The sequence below is a fragment of the Malus domestica genome, chromosome 08 (genome assembly GCF_042453785.1).
Source record: "Malus domestica chromosome 08, GDT2T_hap1".
Taxonomy (NCBI): Eukaryota; Viridiplantae; Streptophyta; class Magnoliopsida; order Rosales; family Rosaceae; genus Malus; species Malus domestica.
Genome location: NC_091668.1, coordinates 10,934,115 through 10,956,941, shown reverse-complemented (window position 1 = coordinate 10,956,941; position 22,827 = coordinate 10,934,115). Strand labels below are relative to the sequence as shown.

Below are 22,827 nucleotides of genomic sequence, written 5' to 3'. Positions count from 1 at the left end.
CATTAAGGACATTTGTAAACAATCAATAAGTACTGAAGTTTGTTTGTTTTTTTTTTGAACAAACCATATTATCTATGCTAAGGGGGTGGAGGAGTAGGCTAAGCCTCACAATGGGTTAACAATAATATGGTTCAAATTTGCCTTTGGGGAGAATTGAACATAAGACCTTTCACTTACAAGTGAAGATGAATATCACTAGATTGTAGTACTAAGTAGCTTTGTTTTGATATAAGTGAATGTTTTCTAGTATCAATTCATTGCCATACTTTTTCTTAAAAAACTTAAAACTATCTTAAGGAGGGGGCCCCTTTTACAAATTTCGCACAAGGCCTTCTAAATCTCAGAGACAGCCCTGGTCGAGCCATCTCTCTTACCTCAAGTGTTATATTTGTTTCGTGTTATAGGTGTGTGTGTGTGTGTGTGTGTGTGTGTGTGTGTGTGTGTGTGTGTGTGTGTGTGTGTGTGTATTAGGAGTTGTTTGGTAACCTTCTTTGATCCACCTTTTGTTTTTTATTCGAAAGAGACTACAAAATTAGTTATATTCATCTTCTTCTTTTTTTAAACAAAAAAAAATTAGATCTAAGAAGATTAACAAACAGACTTGTAGTTACCATGAGTTCTTATACAAGTAATTAAGGGGCCGTTTGATACCATTTTGTTTTTAGTTTTAGTTTTTGTTTTCATATTTTTGAAATCTGAAAACTGAAATCTTGTTTGATAACTACTTTCAGTTAAAAAAAAATGAAAATTCAAACTACTTTCTAGAGTTTTTAAAATTTGGCATTTTTCAATTTTCATTTTTTATGAAAATGAAAATTCAAACTACTTTCTAGAGTTTTTAAAATTTGGCATTGAGTTTTCAATTTTCATTTTTTATGAAAACTGAAAGTAGTCACATAACAAGATTTCATTTTTTCAAAAAAGTGAAAACTGAAAACAAAAAATTAATAACTAAAAATGAAATGTTTATGAAATGACTTCTACAAAATTCAAGAAGGGATCATAAGAACAGAAAAACAATACTACTTAGCGAAACTCATAAAGTTTCTCGCAAAACATAATCTAAATTATCTTCCTAATTAACATGGTGGTACTCTCAGATTTTCAGTGCATGACAAAGTTGATTTGGCGTGGTCAACCTTGTGCCTTCCAAGTTTGGCAGACCTACTTATTTCCTCTCTTGTATTCTTTCTCATAGTTCAAAAGCCAGCTTAGGGTTAGTACTCAAAACGATATGGTGAATTAAACAAATAAGAACTCACCAATTTCTCACAATTTAATTCAATAAAGATTCGTCTGTTATCTCTTTTCTTTTATGTTATTCAACTTTAGAGAGAATGCAAAATATAAAGCCCTCCTCAAACCATATAAATCCAGGAATAATAGCATCCAATGATTAAACCGACGTCTGATAATTTTCCTACCACGCGCACAATTTAATTAATTTATAAAACTTCTTGACCTTTCTTAGAGAGCTTTGCATTAGTATTCCAATTAACCCAGCTAGGTAGTTAATTAACTAGCTGGCTTGATCCATAATTTATTTCTAATTAGCTGGCTACTATATTCTAGAACCCTAGAATGTACCTGCATCTGCAAATTAGCGTAATATAATCCCCCTTTCTCATAATATATTGATTTTTATTTTTATATATAATTTATTTTCATACCGCACCAAGAATGTAAACCCTTTAAAATAATAAGATCCCACTCCCTATCAACCTTCAGAATTTGCGTTTACACTTTAGATTATTATTGTTATGGTGACAATGGATAAGCAATTTAATCAAATAATTAACTTAGGGCTTTAGCAATCATTAACTGTAGCTTCCATTTTTGATTCAGAAGTCTGTTTCAATCAATGCATCCAATTTCCAGGCACATGAGGCTAATCTTTTTACTCCCACTCGTATGGGCCGCGCTTCATGCTTCTCATTAATTAATCCAATCACATCATTTTATTTTTATACTTTTTTAACCAATCTAATTGTTTTACTTACATATTGGCTGGTTCAACTTGTGCCACTGTACGATAAACCAACCTTGGATAGCTCATGGTCATCCCTCCGTACCTTCGCTTGTTCTTCTGCCTTCTGGGAACTTTGTTCTTCAACGACACTGGCAATCACTGCGGATCTTTGCTAATAAATGTCTGATGAAGGAAAATAGGCTTGTAGTTTAAGTGGTTATGATCGAGCGTGTAGTTCTCTGCACCCTTGAGGTCTTAAATTTGATTCTCCGTCAACATATGCACCGTAAAAGAGGGTTTGAAGTTCATTGAAAGTATGACAGCTTTAAGTGTTTGATCAATTTTAATATAACAAACAACAGAAACCTCCCTTGAGGATAGCTAGCACCCTGCGCATGGGAGATGATAGGATTTTTACCACCTGCGCAAAAAAGGGTTAAAAACACCTAAAATACTTGCAAGAGAAACAAGGTTGTAGTATAGTTGGCTTAAGTAAGGTCGTTTTACACAGGAATTAATTTAAATAGATTAACGTGAAATCAATTCTCAACTAAATAATTAGAGCAAAGTTTTTGAAAAGGGTGATTTAATGACCTAAATTAAGAAAAAACGAATTTAATTAAAAAGGTTAACTAAGATCTGCATTTTTAAAGTAGGAAAAAGGAAACAATTTTTAGAATTCAAAGTGAGAAAGTACTAGGATTCCGCCGTCACCCTAACAACCCTTTGTAGTTCTTCTAATTACTTATAAATTACACATGCATATTTTGAAGTTAGGTTTTCCTAGAGTATATCCTACTTTGAACCTCGAACATAGAACGTATATCTAACATCCAACCCATTCGTGATGTCCAGATCGAATGTGAACATGCAAGACTCATTAAGTTTTGTGAAAACCTTTTGAAAAAGGGAACTTTAACGAAAAGCTCCCGGTACTGTTCACTTGAACGAAAAACCACATTTTTACACTAAAAAGTCAATCATGATACTATTCATTTTACCCTTTATTTTGTCCTTATCTTTAAAACTCAAAGTTTTCAAGCTCTTTTCATTAGTTTTCCTTTTGAACCATATAATTCTTAAGACGTGTCGTCCATCCTAAAAAGCTACACATATTAATCACAAGAAGCCTTAGTCAATTTTTGGGACAACACTCTGCCAAAATTGCATCAAATTACTTTTCTAAATATCCTAATGGTCGCAAATCACTAAGACAAATAGATAGTTGAAACCGGTGATTAACAATTCAAACTTGCATGCATAAATTCATAAGCAACTTAAAAAGAGACTATATATTCTCGCTAAGGATCATAGCATCACCCTACCAAAGAGAATTAGTTACGCATATTCATAATAAAAATCACGAAGTCTTTATTGAAATAGAAAAATAATGAAAACACCTTGAAAGTATAAGTCTTGAATTCTCTAAGCTTTGCCCAAAATCTTCTCTAAAAAAATTGCATAAAAAAGAAAAACCCTAGGGCTAGCCAAACAGGTTAATTTATACTACTCTATTTAAATCCTCCTAGTAAAAGGTCTTAGAATAAGGCTAGGAAACCAAATAAATTGAAATAAATTAGGAAATATAATCCTAAATTAACTTGGAAATTTGCCCAAATCCTTGATAGCCACGTTTTGGACCCATATCAACTCCAAAACTGGCCCAAAATGCTAGATTTACAGCTTGGACTATTCTAAACACTTCTCCAGAATGCCATGAACCCATCTGAGATCATCTTGGGCTAAAAAAATTGCATTTAAGCCCAAAAATGTTATTTTCCAGCACTGCGCATGACTTTTTTTATTCCATCACCAGAAGATAATTGCTTGGTAGAAATTGTTGAAATTTTGACACGAACACATGAAGCGACACACAAATGTCTTCCAATTTGAATCACTCCAAAATTCGTCCATTTGAGTATGTTTCACTCCGGAAGAAGTAGAATGCACTATGTTGAAAATATAAAGCAAAGTATCAAAATTCTACCAAAATATACTAAGAATGAGGTAAAATATATAATATGAAATCGACTCATCAAAATACCCCCAAACCATTTATTTCACACATACTAAATTCAAATATAACTATTTTATTTTTTTTCTCTTTCCTTTTTCAGTAATAGTAGTGGTCGTGCAATGTCCGTTCACTTAAGCTTTCGATTCAACCCATGTAGTGAACTTTAGGTCAATGACTCCCAAACAACAAGGGCTTTGGGCACTAGGGGTAGAACACCCCTAAGGACTACTAACTCGAGCTGGAAATGTTACAAAACCAACTAACCACCATGCCCCATGCCAAAACTCTACCGTTTGACGCGAGAATCACTGCTGATTAAGCAGGACTGGTCTGGTTACTAAGCAAAGCCTTGGGGGGGACAATTATTACTTTTTTTATAGGATAATAACTAACTTTATTTATTTAGAACAAAAATGAACAATTAACTTAGTCGAAAAGCAAGTGTTCCAATCTCACCTCCAAGTTGCAATCCATAGAAAACGTTAAAAAAAAAAAACTAACATACTAGAAACTTAAACAAAACTAAGACACAAAATTTCACCTCCAAGTTACAATCCATAGAAAATGTTAAAAATTAGAACATCTTTTCAAAAGTTCCAACTAATCCCACCATAGAGTCAAAGCCATTTAGAATCAATTAGAAAAGAATTCATTAACTTCCTTTGGTATAAAATGAACCAACATAGATAAGGAGACTCGACTAAAACCCTTACTTCTCGTCCATTTATTTCACACATACTAAATTCAAATATAACTATTTTATTTTTTCTCTTTCGTTTTTCAGTAATAGTAGTGGTTGTGCAATGTTGGTTCACTTAAGCTTTCAATTCAACCCATGTAGCGAACTTTAGATCAATGACTCTCAAACCACAAGGGCTTTAGGGTACTAGGTGTAGAACACCCCTAAGGACTACTAACTCGAGCTGGAAAGGTTACAAAACCAACTAACCACCATGCCCCATGCCAAAACTCTATTGTTTGACGCGAGAATCATTGCTGATGAGGCAAGACTGGCCCGGTTACTAAGCAAAGTCTCGGGTGGAACAATTATTACTTTTTTATAGGATAATAACTAACTTTACTTTATTTAGAACAAAAATTAACAATTAACTTAGTCAAAAAGCAAGTGTTCCAATCTCACTCCCCACAAACCATGTTGATGTGACTGTGCAAATTGTCAAAGTATAAGTCATGAATTAATGTCTAAGTAATGATAAATAGAAAAGACTCTACTATGAGATTAATCTTCACCATGTCCATTTGTTCTAACGTTTAAATTAATTTATGGATATTAACTTAAAAAGACAGCAAAATTTTTAACTTGACACAAAAATTAAAATTCTAAAATTTTATTTCCCACCCTCAAACTTATTTCACACTTTGTTCTCAAAGTGTGGAAAATAAATAAAAGAAAAGAAACAAAAATGTGAAATCCTAAAATAAAACGTAAAACTACTATCAAAGAGAAAGAAAATAACCTAAGAAAAAGAAAAAATAGAAAGAAAAAAAAACAATAAAAGAAAATATAAAATAACAAAGAAAACAGAAAATAAGAGAAAAGAAAAAGAAAGGGACACACCTGGGAGTCGACTCGGGACCTGGAGCTGGAGACAAGGCGCAATAAAAAGAAAGAAAATATGCCTGGCGCTGAGTTTGAACGTGTGCCCTCGGAAGCATAGAAGAGGCACTGACCAACACGAAAACAACTACAAGATAAACTGATGGAGCAGCGGCATTTGTCATTTGAAAAAAAACCCTAGCAGCTGCACCCATTCTCTCTCTCAGCTTTGGATGCCCTCGAGCCCAGAGGCATAAGTGCACGCCTGCATCATTTCTCCAAAAACTGAAACCCTATTGTCACCTCATTCAAAACCTTGAAACCCATCCCAGTCACTCTCTAGCCTCGAGCCCAGAGCCTCTTTATCTCTCCATTTCAAAACAGCCTCCTTTCTCTCCTTTCTCTCAGCCCTCTTTTTCTATAACCAAAAGGCAAACGTATAAATCACTTTGCCCTCCTCTAATTATAAAGATCAAAGCCCTAATAATAAAATGAAGTATGGGCTGAAAACTAAGATCAAACCTTTGTACGGCCCAAAATACACTTTGGGCTGGAAACTAGACAAAACCCACGTACCATAGGATGTAGGTCACAAAATTTTAGTTTGCCAAATTGTTGGTGGAAGATGGCGAGTCTAGTAGAGTATTTTTGTAACTAAACAAGACATTAGAATGATTAGTAGTATGATGAAGGCTATACAAGTAAAATAAGTCGCACAATGTACGTGATTTAATCCTCCTAATAAGGTATTCTATGTACGAGAGATTCTCTCTTGGAATTAAGATATAGTTTTACTGGTGTCACTCATTCAATAAATGTTTGCTACGTGTTTAAAATGTAAACCAATTATTCAATAGGTGATTGCCTCATGTAGTGAATTGGCGATACGTGTCATGGCTAGTCAAATCATATCGACATGAATACTTAAATCTTCGGGTGGAAGATGCTCGTTAGCCCAACAAGTAACAGCCCTTAGTCTAGTAATCATCTATTTTGTTCCAAGAGATTCTAAATTTAAATCTCACGATTACAATTGTGAGATAAAAAAAAAAATCATCTCCCTCCTGCATAATAACCAATATGAAATTTTAAGGCATCAGAGAATTTGAATAACCAGCAAAAAGCCATTGTCATAGTCATGATTGATCCCTAAGAACATCTGGCGTGGAGTTTGGGTAGCTGATCACAAGGCATATCTGGCATATCTTATTAACTTCTTTACATATATGTTATACTAACAAGAACTAAGATAGGATTACAAGGGTTGGTTCAGAATTCAGATATAGGATTCTATTCTAGCATGTCTTGTTTTACAAGCTACAACCCTTTTGGAATATATAAACCCACGTACCATGTCCTGCAGGTAACAAATTTTAGTTCGCCAAATTGTCGGTGGAAGATGGCGTGGGGTTTAACTTTAATAGAGCATCCTACGTATAGTGGCGGAATCAAAAGTTCTGTTAAGGAGTGTCAGTTTTAAGTGACTATAAAATTATGATAATTAAGCTTATATATGAAAATTACTTAAAACATGATCATAAGTATCAACCTATTTAGCATAAAAAATGTTCCAAATTTCCAACCTTGATATCGTTATGATTTAATTAATCACATTATAGGAGATGACGCTTTATAACAATGACGAAAAACAATCATACCTATATGCACCTTGGTGTGAATTCGAATAAAAATAATTGGAAAGAGTATGAGGACATGAACTTATATATCATTTATTTGATTAAGAGGCAAAGAATGAAATTATGAATTAGGTGTTAAACCCTTAACCATGAGCAAATTACATTTGTGAGGAGGGTCAACTATAAATATAAAAACCAAACTACATCAATCTCTAGCATATATTAATACAACACCTCGAATTGTGAGAAGGTTCGTATGACCTCCTAAGCTTTAGCTAGTTCCACCAGTGCCTACATACGAGATTCTCTCTCTTGCAACCAAGATATAATTTTTATGACGCTACTTTTCTAATAAATGTTTGTTACGTATTTAAAAAGTAAATAAACTATTCAATATATAAATGCTTGCCACATGTAATGAATTGGCGACAAGTATAAGTAGTCAAATCAAATTTACATGCGTACTTGAATCTTCGGTGGAAGATGCTATTTAGCTCAACAAGTAATAACCATTAGAGATTCTAAATTTAAATCTCACGATTGACAATTGTACGATTAAAAAGTTGGATTATATCCCTCATGCATATATAGCCAATATGAAGTTTAAAAGTATAAGAGAATCCGAATAACCAGCAAAATGCCATTGTCATGGTCATGATTGATCCCTAAGAACATCTGCTATGGATTTTAGGTAGCTGTTCATAGGGCATATCTTATTAACTTTTTTATGTATATAAATGTTATGATAACAAGAACTAAGACAGGTTTTACAAGTTACAAACCCTTTTGGAATATAACCCATAAAAAGTTCTGATAAAACTTCTAGCTACAAATTTAACTACCACACATGAATAAGAATTTTAAGAATCTTCAAGTGGCATATTCTTTTTAAATGGGTACGTGCTCATCTGTCAATCTTATCAAACTTTGAAGCTAAACACTGCTAGATTGTAACTGGGTGGTTAACTAACAGAGGTAATGAATGAAACTTAATTACAAAAATAGAGCATGTAATTTCTGACAGACACTGTTCGAATCAATAAAATACAAAAAACTCACGCCAACAAAACCATGATCCCGAGTTAGGTAAATATGTATTGGAGCACCAAATATATTAATGGTTATCTACATGTATAAACTATGAAAATTGAAAGATAACTATGAGAAGAAACTAACAAAAGGTCTATGTGATTATGTTTCTTTTCAGTGCAAGAGTGTGCTAGTAACCTGCAGATTTATTTGAATGCTTCTTCCCATGTTGTGTATCCTGAGAGCACTACTTGGACATATGCAGTGGTCTTATGTGGATGACAGAAGCCACATAACCAATACTTGTTGGCCACCCCCACTACTTAACGCTCCCCATTACATATTTCATTGATTTGACATCTTTTTGGTCTTCATCAGAAAACGAATTCCATATATAGATGCAATTCATTTCAATTTTTTCTTTTGTAATGTAGCTTTCATAATTTTGGCGCAGCAAGGATTAGGAGGTTTTTATTTCGGTGTCTATGCATGCAGGCGATGCTTTTTGAATATCTTTTTATTATCCTAAGTCAATCATGTTCATATCCCACTACTAAATATGACTGGAAAAAAAGATAAACAGACAGTCACATTTGGACAAAGTGAGTGAGAGCTTCGTTCACCAAATGAAATAGGACATCCATAAACAATTCAACCTAGCCTTTTCCTTTTAGACCAGCTAATATAATGCAATTGGGAATGTCCTAATCATACTTTAGTACTACTTTTCTTAGTGTATCATTCACGTTTTTCTACACTGTGCAATATCACTATAAGATTTGTATTTAATATCATTGATCATGAGACTAATTGATCATGCGACTAATTTTTTATTTTATTTTGATTGATTACTAGTGGTAAAAAATGGGCCAACAACTATTAACATTCAGCAATCCAACAGAAAAAGATTAGTATTAGTTAGGGGCACAACTTGGGTTGGGCCAACTCGAACCTGTCCATGTTCAACCCGACTTTAAATCCAAATAAGCGTATTTTTTCTTAGTTATATCCCGCCCGAACCTTACCCAATTTCAACCCGTTCATTTATTGGGTTGATCATTTACCCAACCCAACCCGATTAACCAAACTTGATTGGGTTGAGTTGTGCAAAATGCTTCTCAATGATCTTTGCACCTTCGTGGAGGATTCACTAGTGACTTTTGATGGATTATGATAAAAAAGTGCATGGAGTTGCAGAAACCAATTGTTTTTTTGGCAACCACACTTTGATTTTTGCTCGAATGAGGCTTGTAATCTATGGCCGGTTGGGTTCTAACTTTGTTTTTCTGCAGGAGCTTTGAAGGATAAGACTTGAGTTGGGTACTAGCTTTGGGCAATGAAGTGTTCCTTTTTTTTTTTTTTTTTTCTTTTGGTACTAGCTTTTGGTACTTCTTGTATTTTAATTCAAACTTTGTATGAACCCGATTAAACTTGAAAAAGTTGGACAACTCGAACCTAACCCAAGTAAACCCGAACCTGATCAAAACCCAACCCCAACCCGATCCCGAATTGTAAAAGTTGGGTTAGGATTGGGTTAACCTTTCAACCCGTTCAAGTTGCACCCCTACTATTAGTTGTTAGCTTGTTATATATGACTAACGATGATCCTTGATGTGAATTAGCATATGTTATGATCATGGTTAAAAAGTAGACCATACGTATCAAAGTTGAAAGGAATAAGAGTAGTAGATATATGTCCCCTCTAAATTCCTCCCCTCCTGTTCCCTCCTCTCATACATTTTTCTTTTATTTTTTTTTCTATAAAGAAGTCAAAATCAGATGTTAACGTGTCTTAATTTGTTCAAATAAGAGGAAACTGAAAAGGAGAGAAATTTAGAGAAAAAAAAATCCTACTCCGAAATGAAAACGGCTCTCTATATATTAACATTAATCTATCCCTGAAATTAATGGGCAGTGCGTGCACAGTTCTTCACTACTCATGAAGAAGGCGTGCTCTTTCTTCCTTCGTTACTTCACCATTTATCATTTCTTTTCTCTCCTGCGCCTTGTCAGACTCTCACAATCTTATGCTGCCCCTCCACTCTTTATGTTAGCCCTGCATTTGGGTCTAAATATCATTAACACCTTTCGAATTTTGTGTGGTACAGAAAATTAATTTACAATGTGACGAAAAATCCACTTGAGAATTGTATACACAAATCCGAAAATATCCAGTCTCATCATCATAAGCGGTTGCGTTGCCCTAGTTTTCTTAGAAATATGATAACAACCCAAATGTTATTTAAGGCGGTGTTATCTACACACTTCTTTTTATTTTCCACACATACTTTTTAATTTTTGATCATCAGGTCAAATGAATTAAAGATTATCAAATGACATAAATTAACATGGGGTGTGTGGATAGCACCACATGCCCCCTATTAATTTATGGCATTTAATCATCTTTAATTCAGTCGATCTAATGGCCTTAAATACTAAAAAGAGATGTATGAATAACACCACTCTTTTGTTTAATTCTTTAGATACATTATAATTAGTCTTAATTTGAGTTCATATTTTATTGGGATGCATGCCAAGAATAGTTGGTGCTCATTGTTTAGGCCTTTTAAGCAAATGGAACTTATTACTTCAAAACGCAAAACATACAAAGATAGCATGCAAGGAGTTGAGCCATGTTACTACTACATATTCAGTTGCATATGCAAGGAATTGGGCCATGTTGCTACTACAACTTCAGAACCAATTTAGTTTTCTTTGTGACATGTATTTCTGTTTTTTAAAGCAACAATTACTCAATTGCGTCCAACTTAATACCATCATAATTGACATACCTCAGCAGTTGATGATCAGCCATAAAAGAAACGTATATGGACAATATATCCCACCAAATTGGCGTATCGGGTTCTAACAAAAATTCATTGGAAAAGGAAAGCCAAAAATTAAAAAGAAAAAAGCCAATAAAGAAACACAAGGGAAAAAGGAGGTTTGCAGATTGGAAAATAAAGCACATACACACTAGGCTCATGCCTGTAATTTAGCAATAAAGTGGGGGGTCTGCTTTCCCTACTTTGATATTGTTCGTTTTTGTCCTTGTTGGCCATGGAATTTTTTTTCAGGTTTGTGCACTGCATTACGCATTTAATCAAGTCCACATTCATTTCCTTCTGTAAACTTATTATATATATAGCTGCTCAAGAACCTAAGTGGAGAGAAAGTTAATATTATTATAAGATCGCAAGGAGCAGCCGAAGCCCTAAACAAACAAAGGCGCAGAGAGAGAGAGAGAGAGAGAAACTACGAAAGAAAGAGATGGAATGGAGAAAATGCTACTTGGATGTCATTCTTGTACCACTAGGGTTTCTCATAACTGTTTCTTATCATGCTTGGTTATGGCATAAAGTTCGGACTGACCCACGATCTACCATCATCGGCATAAACACCAGCGGACGACGATTCTGGGTCTCGGCAATGATGAAGGTACGCATTTATATCTTGCATTCTAAGATACGCAATAATATTTTGCATTCTATGCTAAATTATGGTGGAGAAGGGGGTGAATTTTAATTTTCTCTAACGTAAAGAACATCCCTGCACATTTCATTAATCCAACGTGAGATGTAACCAACAGAGCATACACCAGGGTGACTTATTAGTGGGGATTAATCTTTGGTTTATCATTTTTAGCCACAAGTAAAAAGTTAAAAAGTAAAAACCATTTAGAAGTGCTTTCTCGAGCATCACATGGTTCACTTTTATTTTATGGTACCGGAAGTATATGACATGGTAATTAGGGAAATCAAAGTGGCTAACAACATATATTGGATAAGTGAGATTAATTGCATGCCACCATACATATATCCTTTCTTCCACTTCAAGAACCCACTCAGCTTCTGTATATTGCATCACACGTCAGCTCCAACATTAGTAATGCTGTATCCACATGGCAATTTATGGCATCATGAAACGGTCAGAAGCTAAGCATTAATCATTGAAGCAGATTTATATTAGTTAAGATGGTTAAAACAGTTTATTTTTTGCTACTTGGTATTTCTCTTTACTTGTAAGTAAGAGGTCTTAGATTTGATTCTCGCCAAAGATGAATTTGAAACACATTATTGCTAGCCTATTGTGAGGTTTAGCCCACTCCCTCACCCCTTTAGTGTGGATAATATCATTTGTTCAAAAAAGAAAAGTGTATTTTTCTGCACTTAAGTTGGGTTCTCTCTTTCGGTAGCTTAAATAAATTTAGCATAGAGTATTGCTAGTATAAAAAAATAAAAAAATCATCGGAAAATGTATATATTATGTGGTTGCAACTTGATTATTGATAAAGTTGATCTTTTACCAACGTTCTGATATAATTGCGTCAATTGTCAATCTTGATTACCGATATTAGCACATATAACATGTAAGATAATGAGCAGTCAATAGTTTTAAATTGTCGATCACTACTCTAAAATGATATCTTTTTTTTTCCCTCATCTTTGACAGGACAATGAAAAGAAGAATATCCTGGCCGTCCAAACCCTTCGTAACACGATCATGGGATCAACCCTAATGGCCACTACATCAATCCTCTTATGCTCCGGCCTAGCAGCCGTGATCAGCAGCACATACAGTGTGAAGAAACCGCTCAATGACACTGTTTACGGAGCTCACGGGGAATTCATGGTTGCTTTAAAGTACGTTTCCCTACTCACAATTTTCCTCTTCTCATTCATGTGTCACTCGCTTTCAATCAGGTTCATAAACCAAGTGAACATCCTAATTAACAGTCCACAAGACCCCATGTCCTTGGTGACTCCAGAGTATGTGTCTGAGCTTTTAGAAAAGGGTTACTTGTTAAACACTGCGGGGAACAGGTTGTTTTATGCAGCACTGCCTCTTGTGCTTTGGATATTTGGACCGGTTTTGGTGTTTTTGTGTTCTGTCACAATGGTTCCCGTGCTTTACAATTTGGACTTTGTGTTTAGTAGTAGCACTGAGAAGAGAAAAATGGATATTGGTAATGAAAATAGGGATGAATTTGTATGAATTCGGCATATTCCAAAGTGAAGATGTTTGGTGCGTGCATGGTTCAATCATGCTGAAGAAATTGTAGAAATTAAATCCAAGAATTGTCAACTTTGAAGTTTGATGATCCCCTTGATATGAAGTATTAATGAATTCCATATTGTTATTCATTTCAGTTTTGGCTAGTACATAGCCATATAAATTAATCGATCCTTTTGAAACATATAAATTGATCAAGAAATTAAATAATGTAAAGGTTAAGGCTGATGCAATCGATCTCATTTATTACCTTTTGAAAAAGGTGCAAATTTAGAAAAACTGTCGACTTGAAAGATTTCAAATACTATTTGTTGGGGTAAGTTCAGCTTGAGTAGCTGTCAAAACTCAACTAAAGTTGTATTCTTTAAATAAAAAATGGCTAAAATTTAAAAGAAAAATAACGAAAGGTCTACTTTTTTTTTTTTTAGTTTTAATGAAAAAATGATAAATAAAGGTGTATTGAATGGTACCAGACAAAAAATTAAAAATTTCATTTTTCGTTAAAAATTAACATTAGCGAAAATGTTTTGTTAAAACTCACAAAATTTAATTGTTTTTGCTAATTATGGACCAGGATCCTCTGGATCATTCTCTGGGGATTCCGTGAGAATCAATTTATATTGACCCTTCAACAGACATCTTATGGCTTGAAATTATTTAAAATTATTTTCCTTTTTTCAGCCGTTCTCCGTTCTTTGGCCTTCTAACCTATGCATTCTTTTTTTTCTTTCCCATTCCAAAAACCAAGGATTAACCAAATTAAGATCAACCCATAAAATTAACCAGAAGTGCAAAAGACTTCTCATACTCAAGAATTAATCCATCAATTTTCCAAAAAACCACAAATAAAATATTTATTGGCTGCAGTGCTTTCAAGCAAGAATAGGGAAAAACAAGACGGAAATGGAGTTGGGAAAATTTTCAAGGGCAAACTCCATGGATGATGAAGAATTTTGAATTCTTAGACTATCTTCAATCGAAGGGTCCAGGGGGCCAAAAGATTGAAAATAGTCCAAAAACTGTTTCCAACCAAGGGTTAGGCCAAATGGCTCATGGGCCCCACTAGACAAAAAAGGGCCAAAGAACCAACCAGCTGGCCCAACTCAGCCAGCCCTGGGCCGGGGCAGAATTTTCATTATTCCTGTTAGTTATATCCGATAACATTGTACTTATTCCTGTCATTTATATCTGACAAGAATGATAGGCCAAAATTTCAAATACAATGCTAGCTGACGTCAGCTACTCGTTATTTTTGAATTTTTTTTCTATAACTTCCTAAGCCATTATATAACATTAAATTAAATTAAGTAACATGAAACAACATTAAACAATATGAAACAACATTAAATAACATTAACCAACATAAAAATTATATTTGACCCTATGACCCTTTGATTCTCTATGGGAGACGATTTTGTATGATAGGGCTAAAACAAGCTATTTGGCCCTCGGTTGAAGCTAAAGGCAAATAAGGGCTACCTCGTTCTGTTGGAGATGGTTTTAGAAATTGAAGATGGAGAACTCTGAGTCTCACACACCACCATCGCTCTGACTTTGAACAAACGGATATAGAGGAAGAAGCAAATCGGTCTGATAGGCATATCATTGGTCCTTTTCATTTTCCCCTTCGATCCCTCCGCCGGTGACTGATCTGATCCTCGCCGGTGGCAGGGAGATGAAGACGAGCTGCTGCTAGCGAGGGCGAGGGTTACGAGGTTCCCGCTGAGCCTTTTCCCTCATCCCCAAACCTCTGCTGAGGATTACTTGGTCGCGAGGGCTGCTAGTCTCTAGGGCAAGCTTGCAAGGGTTGTTGGGTATCTGAGTTTTGGGGAGAGAGGAGTAGGAAATAAACCAGCAGGAAGGGAAGAAGGAAGAGGCGGCGCCGCTTTTGTCAAGAAATAAATTTAAAAATTGAGACCGCACGATTGCATCTGTTTTGAATCAACGGCCGCATATGATGTTGACCGCTGGCTCCGCATAAAAAGATCCGGATGGGATCAGAGTCCGCTAATTATATGTAATAAATAGGAAAAACTTGACGGTTAAGTACATATCAATACGACAGATAGCCTATATATTACATATATCTAGCTCAACTACATGACTACTAAATTATATACACTGATGATATTAAAGCTGCATGTAATTTAACCTAATTTACGACAAATACAGGAAATAGTTAAAATAGAATAGTTGAAAAACAAAGGATGAGAATATCCGAATAGCTTTGCATAATCCCGCATTATGGGACAAACATATCGGATCTTTCCAATGAGTCATTTATCCTCCCATCTTGCTCTTGTCATTTCCTCTTCAATCACTCATCAGTTCTTTTTGTACTGACAGATGATTAGTATATACGGTAGGCTAGGCTAGGCTACTAGCTAGCTAGAATGACTTCATGTGTAATCGTCAAAAACCTAAGAATCAAAACAAGAAATTCTTTTTAACCAACACAGGGTTGTCATCAAGCGGTTGAAAATAAATTCCAGGCTCGTATCTTATATAGTAATTGTTTAGTTTAATTTTTGATACTGATGAATCACACAAGGGATGACCACGAAGAGGCTGAGATGCTTCTGTAAGTCTTGATTAAAATCTCTATAATCTCATAAATGGAACCACAAATCAAGTGAGATTTCCGCAAACTTGTGGAGTTCCCTAAGAAGTGATGCATGTCGAGATTTTTAGACTTTTAGTCGTGTAAAATTACAATTAAGAAAGGATTTTTATTTTAAAAAGTGATTCATTGGTAGCTATTGAGTTTATATTTTATTTGTTTTGAACTTTTGGACGTGAAGTTCATCAAGTAGCTCAACAAGCTGTGTTTACAAGAAAGCTGTGTTTGTTAGCCGGAAGGTTGTGAGCTTTTTGACAGAAGCGATATAATGTTTCATTACTGAGAACAATCAAGTACAACAATCATTACTGAGAACAATCAAGTACAACAAGTGGGTATATGATCTCTAGTGAACCATTTTTTTGATTTGGAGAGAATTCCCAACCACTGGACGACTAAAACCAAGAAAGTTGTACTAATTGTCTCGAGCTGGTTTTGGCAGGGTTAAGTTTGTTGTTTTACTTTAATTTCATAATAAGTAACTTATTACGATATTATTTCAACTAAATTAGGATTTTTTATTTAACCCTAATTTAATTAAAAGTAAACTATTCTTTATATCTCACGGTTAAACATCTCTAAAGTAATCTTCTATGAAGGAATAAACTTTCTTAAAAGTCATAAAAATTCCGTTCTGAACTTGAGATTGGCTATGTCTAGGAATAAACTTCACGTTGTAATAAGTTATAATTTTTCTTAGTCTCGTCTTAAGAAATACACCTCCACAAAGTAATAGTTGTCAATGAGTACAAAAAATATGCAATATAACAAATAAAACTTTAAGATGAACTAAAATATTTTTATAAAGTTTGGGACACTGTTTTAGTTTTTAGAATTGATGTCACGTCTACAAGCTTGTAGATACAATATTTGCAAGAAATAAAATACTTGGCGCCTAGAGAATTCTTAGAATATGAAACATTCATTAAGAATAAATAAGTCAATAAACAATAATTTTTTTTAACTACACCTCTATTAATTAGTAATACCCTCTCTAAGGTTATAAAATTGATTTGGTTCCAAGTTTATGACCTTACAGAGATTTTATACTATGTATCTAGATTTTGCTATAATCTCTAGATCGTTTTTATCGTTGAATAATTCTCTTCCATCCTGTTACTCTTGCCGCTCATCCAGCCTCTTCAAATTAGAAAATCTCTGATCATTTTGTAATTTGGTTCCAATGTAGGCGAGCCCCTCTAAATAAATCATCCCCAGTACTTGCACCGATCAAAAGCAAAAACTAATAATAGATCGCTTTATACTTCTGCAAACTCTATTAGCTTCGGTGAAAGCCATCAAAGTCATTATTTGCATTCCACTGAAAAACTATGGCTGAGCTTCTCAGCTTTGTTCTTAAGCTCTTGCTTCACGTCATCGGTTTTGAACTAGAATGCAATATACTGAAGAGAATATATATAATAGTGCAGACTGCAGACATTACACAAAAAAATTGCTTAGAATTTTGGCAGTTTTAACATATAACTTCAGAAGCCAGGGTTTGAGTCATGTTACCACGATATACATACACACACACACACAGAGATATATATGAATGCGTGTGTGTGTATTAACTCACAGAAGTGCTAGGATTAAGTGTATTATGAGCTAGCTACAAGTTCAGAACCCATTAGGCTTTCTTTTCCTTTATAGATTAATTCTATTTTTAAGAAATTCAAGGACAATGTGGCATATTTAAGAACTTCCAATAACGATGCAAGCAAACCTTACAAATTAAGTGTAAATCAATTTGCAGATCTTACAAATGAAGAATTCATAGCCTCAAGAAATAAATTCAAAGGCCATGAACACAAGACAACTTTCAAGTATGAAAATGTAACTTACGGCAACAGTACCAGCAACAATGGATCGGAAGAAGAAAGGAGCCGCGACACCTATCAAGGACAGACGCCAATGCGGTAATATCTCATTCTTATTAGATTAGAGCAACTACTTATCCTCATTTTGGAGTTTATTAGATTTGTTTTTATATTATGCTAGCAGCTTTTAATTGCAATAGAAATATAGGATGTTGCAGGGCATTTTCAGCGGTGGCAGCCATAGAAGGAATCACTCAACTCACAACTAGTAAATTGATATTTTTTTTCTGAGCAAAAATTTGTTGGTTGTGACACCAGTGGTGTCGATCAAGATTGTGAAGGTCGCTTGATGGACGACGCATTTCAGTTCATCCAACATCATGGGATTAGTGCCCAATTTCAAGACCGATTCCAAACCAAAATTTCGGAAATCTCAAAATAGTTTTAGGATTTCGGGACAAATTGGGAATCCCGAAATAGTGACCAATGCATAAATTGCCTTAGACCATCTCCAATGGTGACCTAAAACCTAAAAATATTTAGCCCAGAAAATTTAGGTTTTAGCCCAGAAACAGCTTTTCTACTCCAACCCTTTTGGTCTAAAATTTTAGCCCCAGATTATCAAAGAATGAATTAAGGCTATTTTTTTTAAATTAACTTTTTTTAAAAAAATTATGCAGACTATCCTAAATTAATTTTATGAATATTTTAACCTAAAAATATTTAAATTCTGATAAATTTTGAAAAACCACTAAATCAATACATGAAAATCATGATAAACCACATAAACTTAATACCAACGACATTTAATAAACCACATAAACTTAAAAAAAAAAAAAGAAGACAATTAATAAACCACATAAACTTAATACAATCAAAAACTCATAGACTACATAAACTTAATAATGATATCCACCATCTTGACTTAGTGATGGACTTGGGTGATAGTTTTGAGATGAATCATCATCTTGAAATATACTCCTTGTGGCATTCCTTTGTAAAATTTCCTTTTGCTTACCACGTAAGTATTTCTTCCTCTCTGGAATGTATTTGTCGAGGTCCTCCATTATCAAATTAGTTTCGTACCTTTCTTGCTCCCTATCCCCTTGTTCCTTCATGGCCAAAAACATTTGGGCCGATTCTTCTTGTCGACAGCACTGGTTTTCATTCATTCTTGCCATTTCACAAGCAAATTGTGCACGTATCGGATCTTGGGACTTCCCTTTTCTCTTTGCTTCCTTTTGCTTATCTCTACCTGTCACAGTCCGTCCCGAAATTTCATTTATCATGGATGTGAATTGACGGAATTGCCCTTAAAGGTTGCTAAGGTGTGTGAGACATGTTTATTTGAATAATGCATACCTTCCTAAATTCTTGGAAAAAAATTAAGTTGGATTAAATTGTATGCAATTGTGTGGTTAGGGACTTAGAAGGACACACACACCAATCAGTTCATTCTTTCTCTCCCGCACGTTCTCTCTCTCCTTTCTCTCAGTCCATTTTCTCTCTCCCTTCGAACTAGTACGGACCACACCCAAATACCATCAAAACTTCACGGATCGTCGTGTTTGAGACCACCATCGTGCTCCTGGAGACCACACGAACTCTCTGGTACCCATTTCAGGTAAGAAACCTTTCGATTTCACGTTGAAAACTCAAGCTCCGAATTGAGCACTGTTCACGAACTTTGTAATGGTTGGTTTTTAGGACAATCCAAGCTCACAGTGAGCTCTAGGAGGATCCCAAAAAGCTCGGGGACGTTCGTTTGAAGGTTTTGGACATCGGGATCACAAGGTTCGAAGGTGGCCAGTTTTGGTAGAAATTTCCTGACGTGATTTCGAAGGTTTTGAGGTTCCAAAGAGGTATAGCCTTTTTCCTCTAGTGATTTGTGACATTTTGGTGAAAATTTTGTGGAAAATGGTGCAAAATCGAGCGAGAAAAGGGCATTTACAGGTTCCAGTTTTCCGGCGCTGGCGAGATTTTCCGGCGTCTGGAGGTAGGGGATGACGCGCATGGGGGCGCGTAGCATCGTGCCTCTCCCGACGCGTGGGGGCGAGTGCGACGGTGAAAAATTATTTTAAAAATATCTCGATGTCCGTGACGTCGAGTAGGTCACTGTGGTATATTCATATACCCAAATTGAACAATGTATGATAAGTTATTAGCTAATTTTTCCTATGTGCTTTAAAATAACGTTTTTATAGTTGTTTCGCATATAGGTGAGACCTATCCCGAGGACGAGCGCATTCAAGGGCGTCACGGGGGTTACGACCCTTCGACATACCAGTGAGTGGGCAATTATTTTTTGTACATACCTATATACTACTGACTTTTCCCAGAAATTGAATTTAAATGAAAGTATGTTTTAAAATGCCATGCATATATATTATATGAAATATATGAACTAGTATTTGATGCATATATGTTAAATGGTGATGTGGACGCATAGGTGAGTATCAGGTGAGTTTTATGTTGTTCATGTGATTTATTGATGATGGGAATTGTGTTGAGAGCTCATAACCTGCACCCCTGGTGTTAGTGCTTATATTATTCACCCCGCATCACACGTTCACCTTGGATCCAAGTAGGTGCATGCCGTACAGAAAAATAGAGGTGGTTCCGACATGTCGTACAGACCATTAGAGGTGGTTCCGACTTGTAGGTGACTTTAGATTGTTATACAGCTGTTGATGAGAGAAGCACTAGAGTGTATTCTTACACTATTCTTGTCGTACATACTACTTTAGATAATTCCGACTTGTGTGCAGAGTAGTGCCGTACAGGTCACAGTTGGTGACTCCGACTGGATTGGATATTGAGCTACAGAATTAGCCGTACAGGACAACTGCAGGGTCTCCGGTTGATTCCTTATTTCACCTGTTATATTGATGCATCCTTATTATGTTTTGAAGCATAGAATGGCATATTTTCCTGAAAAGTGTTAAAGACTTGTGATTTGAGTTATTTGCTGTTATATATGGTTATATATATATATATATATATATATATATATATATATATATATTATTTTTCTGGGAAAGTATACAGGTTTTACAGCGAGGGGTTATAAGTGTTATTAATTGTAATATTTTTGAAAAGCTTTGTTTTACTGACCCACTCAATCTTGTTTTGCGCCCCTCCAGGTTCTAGTTAGCAGTGTTGGTGACTCACGAGGATTCCCATGGCGTTCTGACAGACCACTTAAATGTAGGACTCACCTTCGGGTGTTGTAATTTAGTAATGGTCCTACTTGACTGCACCTAGTACTTATGCTCTGATTATGTATGTTTCACACTTAAACTCACTTTAGCATGCTAGTTGGATATTATTGCTAGTAGTTGGTTTTTATTCCTTCGTATTTCTTTTACCTTTTTGCTTTTGATTCGCACTTTTGGTTATGTCACGCCCACATGACGGCCATCACGCCCTGATTTTAGGGTCGGGGTGTGTCAGTTTGGTATCAGAGCCTAGGTTTGCAGTCCTGTATAAATTGTGAATGCTTTAATAATCTTTTGGTGTCTTCTGTCAGAACTATGCCGCCTCGTAGGGAACCAGGCCGTGCTTCTGAGCCTAATTTCCCTGACATAACTTAATTAGGGGAAGCGATGGCCCATGCCTTTCAGACTGCAATCCGTCATCCTCAGAGAACACCCCTGAAGACTATGTAAAATCTGAAATTAGACCGCTTCATTGGTAATAAGGGTCATGAAGGGGCAGAAAAGTGGTTAGACTGTATTGAGAAGACCTTTCAGGTGATGCAGAGTCAAGGGAATCTTCCTGCTAGTAGATGGGTCGAGACCACTACTTGGTTTTTAGGACGAGAGCCTGCAACTTGGTGGGAAAATCAAACTCAGTTTATGTCACCTGAAGCGGCAGCTGATTGGGAAATATTCAAAGAGAATTTTAAGAAAAGATTTGTTCATTCGGAGTACATTGATCGTAAGCAGCAGAAGTTCACTCAATTAAAACAAAAGAATATGTTGGCGAATGAGTATTATAGGAAGTTTACAGACTTATCCCGCTATGATCCAGATACAGCTGGTAATCAGGTAGAGATGCTTGGCCGTTTTAAGCAGGGAACTAAGAAGAAATGGCGGACGTTTGCTAATGCGATTCCTTGCACCACTTACCATGCGTTTTCTGAGATTTTGGTTCGGATGGAGGATTTCGAAAACCTTCCTAGTAATAGTGAGGAAGATGAAGATAAGAATGATAATTAGAGGAAAGATGACAGGGGTAAAGGTATCTCCACTCAGGGACCTCGTAAGACACAGAATTTCTAGAGAAGTGGAGCGAGCTCGAGTTCTTCCAGTGGAGGATTTAGTGTCACAGGCCCGATGAGAGGTGGAAGATTTACCGATGGACCCAGGTTTCAGAGACAGAGAAACTTTGGTGGTGCTGGTGGTTCAGGTCATCCGTTGTAATTTCAGACATCATGGAGAGTGTAGGAGAAGTGGCGGTGGTTGTTACACTTGTGGACAGTTGGGACATAGAGCTGCACATTGTCCCCAGAGTCAGCAGAGGCCTCAGCAGTCTGCTATGCCACCTCCAGCGCCGATTCAGCAGAACTTTGGATCAGGCAGTTACGGTCAGACGGGTCGTGGTAGTGCTTACCACTATCAGGGTGATGCTGCTCCCTATGCTTCCAAACAGTATCAGTATTCCCAGGATCCTTATTTTCAGACTGGGTATTCCCAAGATCCTGGAGGTTATACTTCATATCCTTCCATGCCAGCTAGCGGATCTTAGTGGTATCAGGGAGGTCAGCCCCGACAGGGAGAGGTTGTTGCTAGCAATGCAAGACCGTCTAGGCAGTCTAGCCAGACAGGACAGAGACATACTTCTCAGGGGCGAGGTAATCAAGGTAATAGAGGTTGTGGAGGACGACAGCAAGCTCATGGACGTGTTAATCACATCTTACTGCAAGATGCTCAGAACCATCCAGATTTGATTATGGGTACGTTAAACATCCTTGGTCATTTTGCTAGAGTTTTGATTGATTGTGGTGCTACACGTTCTGTGATTTCTCATACATTTGCTCAAATGACACAACCTCACCCTACACCTCTAGGATTTGATTTAGAGTTTGCTATGCCTAGAGGGGACAAATGTTATGTTGATAGTGTTTATCCAGGGTGTCCAGTGATGGTAGATGATGTAGTTA

The 22,827-nt window shown here is 35.8% G+C and overlaps 1 protein-coding gene and 1 long non-coding RNA gene across 3 annotated transcripts; one reads left to right on the top strand and one right to left on the bottom strand.

The window, feature by feature from the left end:
* Positions 1–1,806: 1,806 nt before the first annotated feature.
* On the bottom strand, positions 1,807–5,983 carry LOC139198315 (uncharacterized). 2 transcript variants are annotated; one of them, XR_011583692.1, is made up of 2 exons: positions 5,566–5,924; positions 1,807–2,390 (listed from the first exon to the last, which is right to left on the bottom strand). It is a non-coding gene; the product is annotated as an uncharacterized lncRNA (long non-coding RNA). The 2 variants fall into 2 exon arrangements; XR_011583693.1 differs by lacking the exon at positions 1,807–2,390 and adding an exon at positions 3,321–3,918 and having other exon boundaries at positions 5,566–5,983.
* A 5,377-nt stretch (positions 5,984–11,360) lies between these two features.
* Positions 11,361–13,354, top strand: LOC103441210 (uncharacterized). The gene is made up of 2 exons (XM_008379909.4): positions 11,361–11,648; positions 12,663–13,354. The coding sequence occupies exons 1-2, from the start codon at positions 11,481–11,483 to the stop codon at positions 13,203–13,205; spliced, it is 711 nt and encodes a 236-aa protein (XP_008378131.1). The 5' UTR covers positions 11,361–11,480; the 3' UTR covers positions 13,206–13,354.
* The last annotated feature ends 9,473 nt before the right edge of the window (positions 13,355–22,827 follow it).

Bases quoted from the DNA above. Each gene is read 5' to 3' on its own strand.
- LOC103441210 (XM_008379909.4), top strand. From the start codon at position 11,481: ATGGAATGGAGAAAATGCTACTTGGATGTCATTCTTGTACCACTAGGG. The intron at 11,649-12,662 runs GTACGCATTTAT...CATCTTTGACAG, and splicing joins GGGTCTCGGCAATGATGAAG to GACAATGAAAAGAAGAATAT.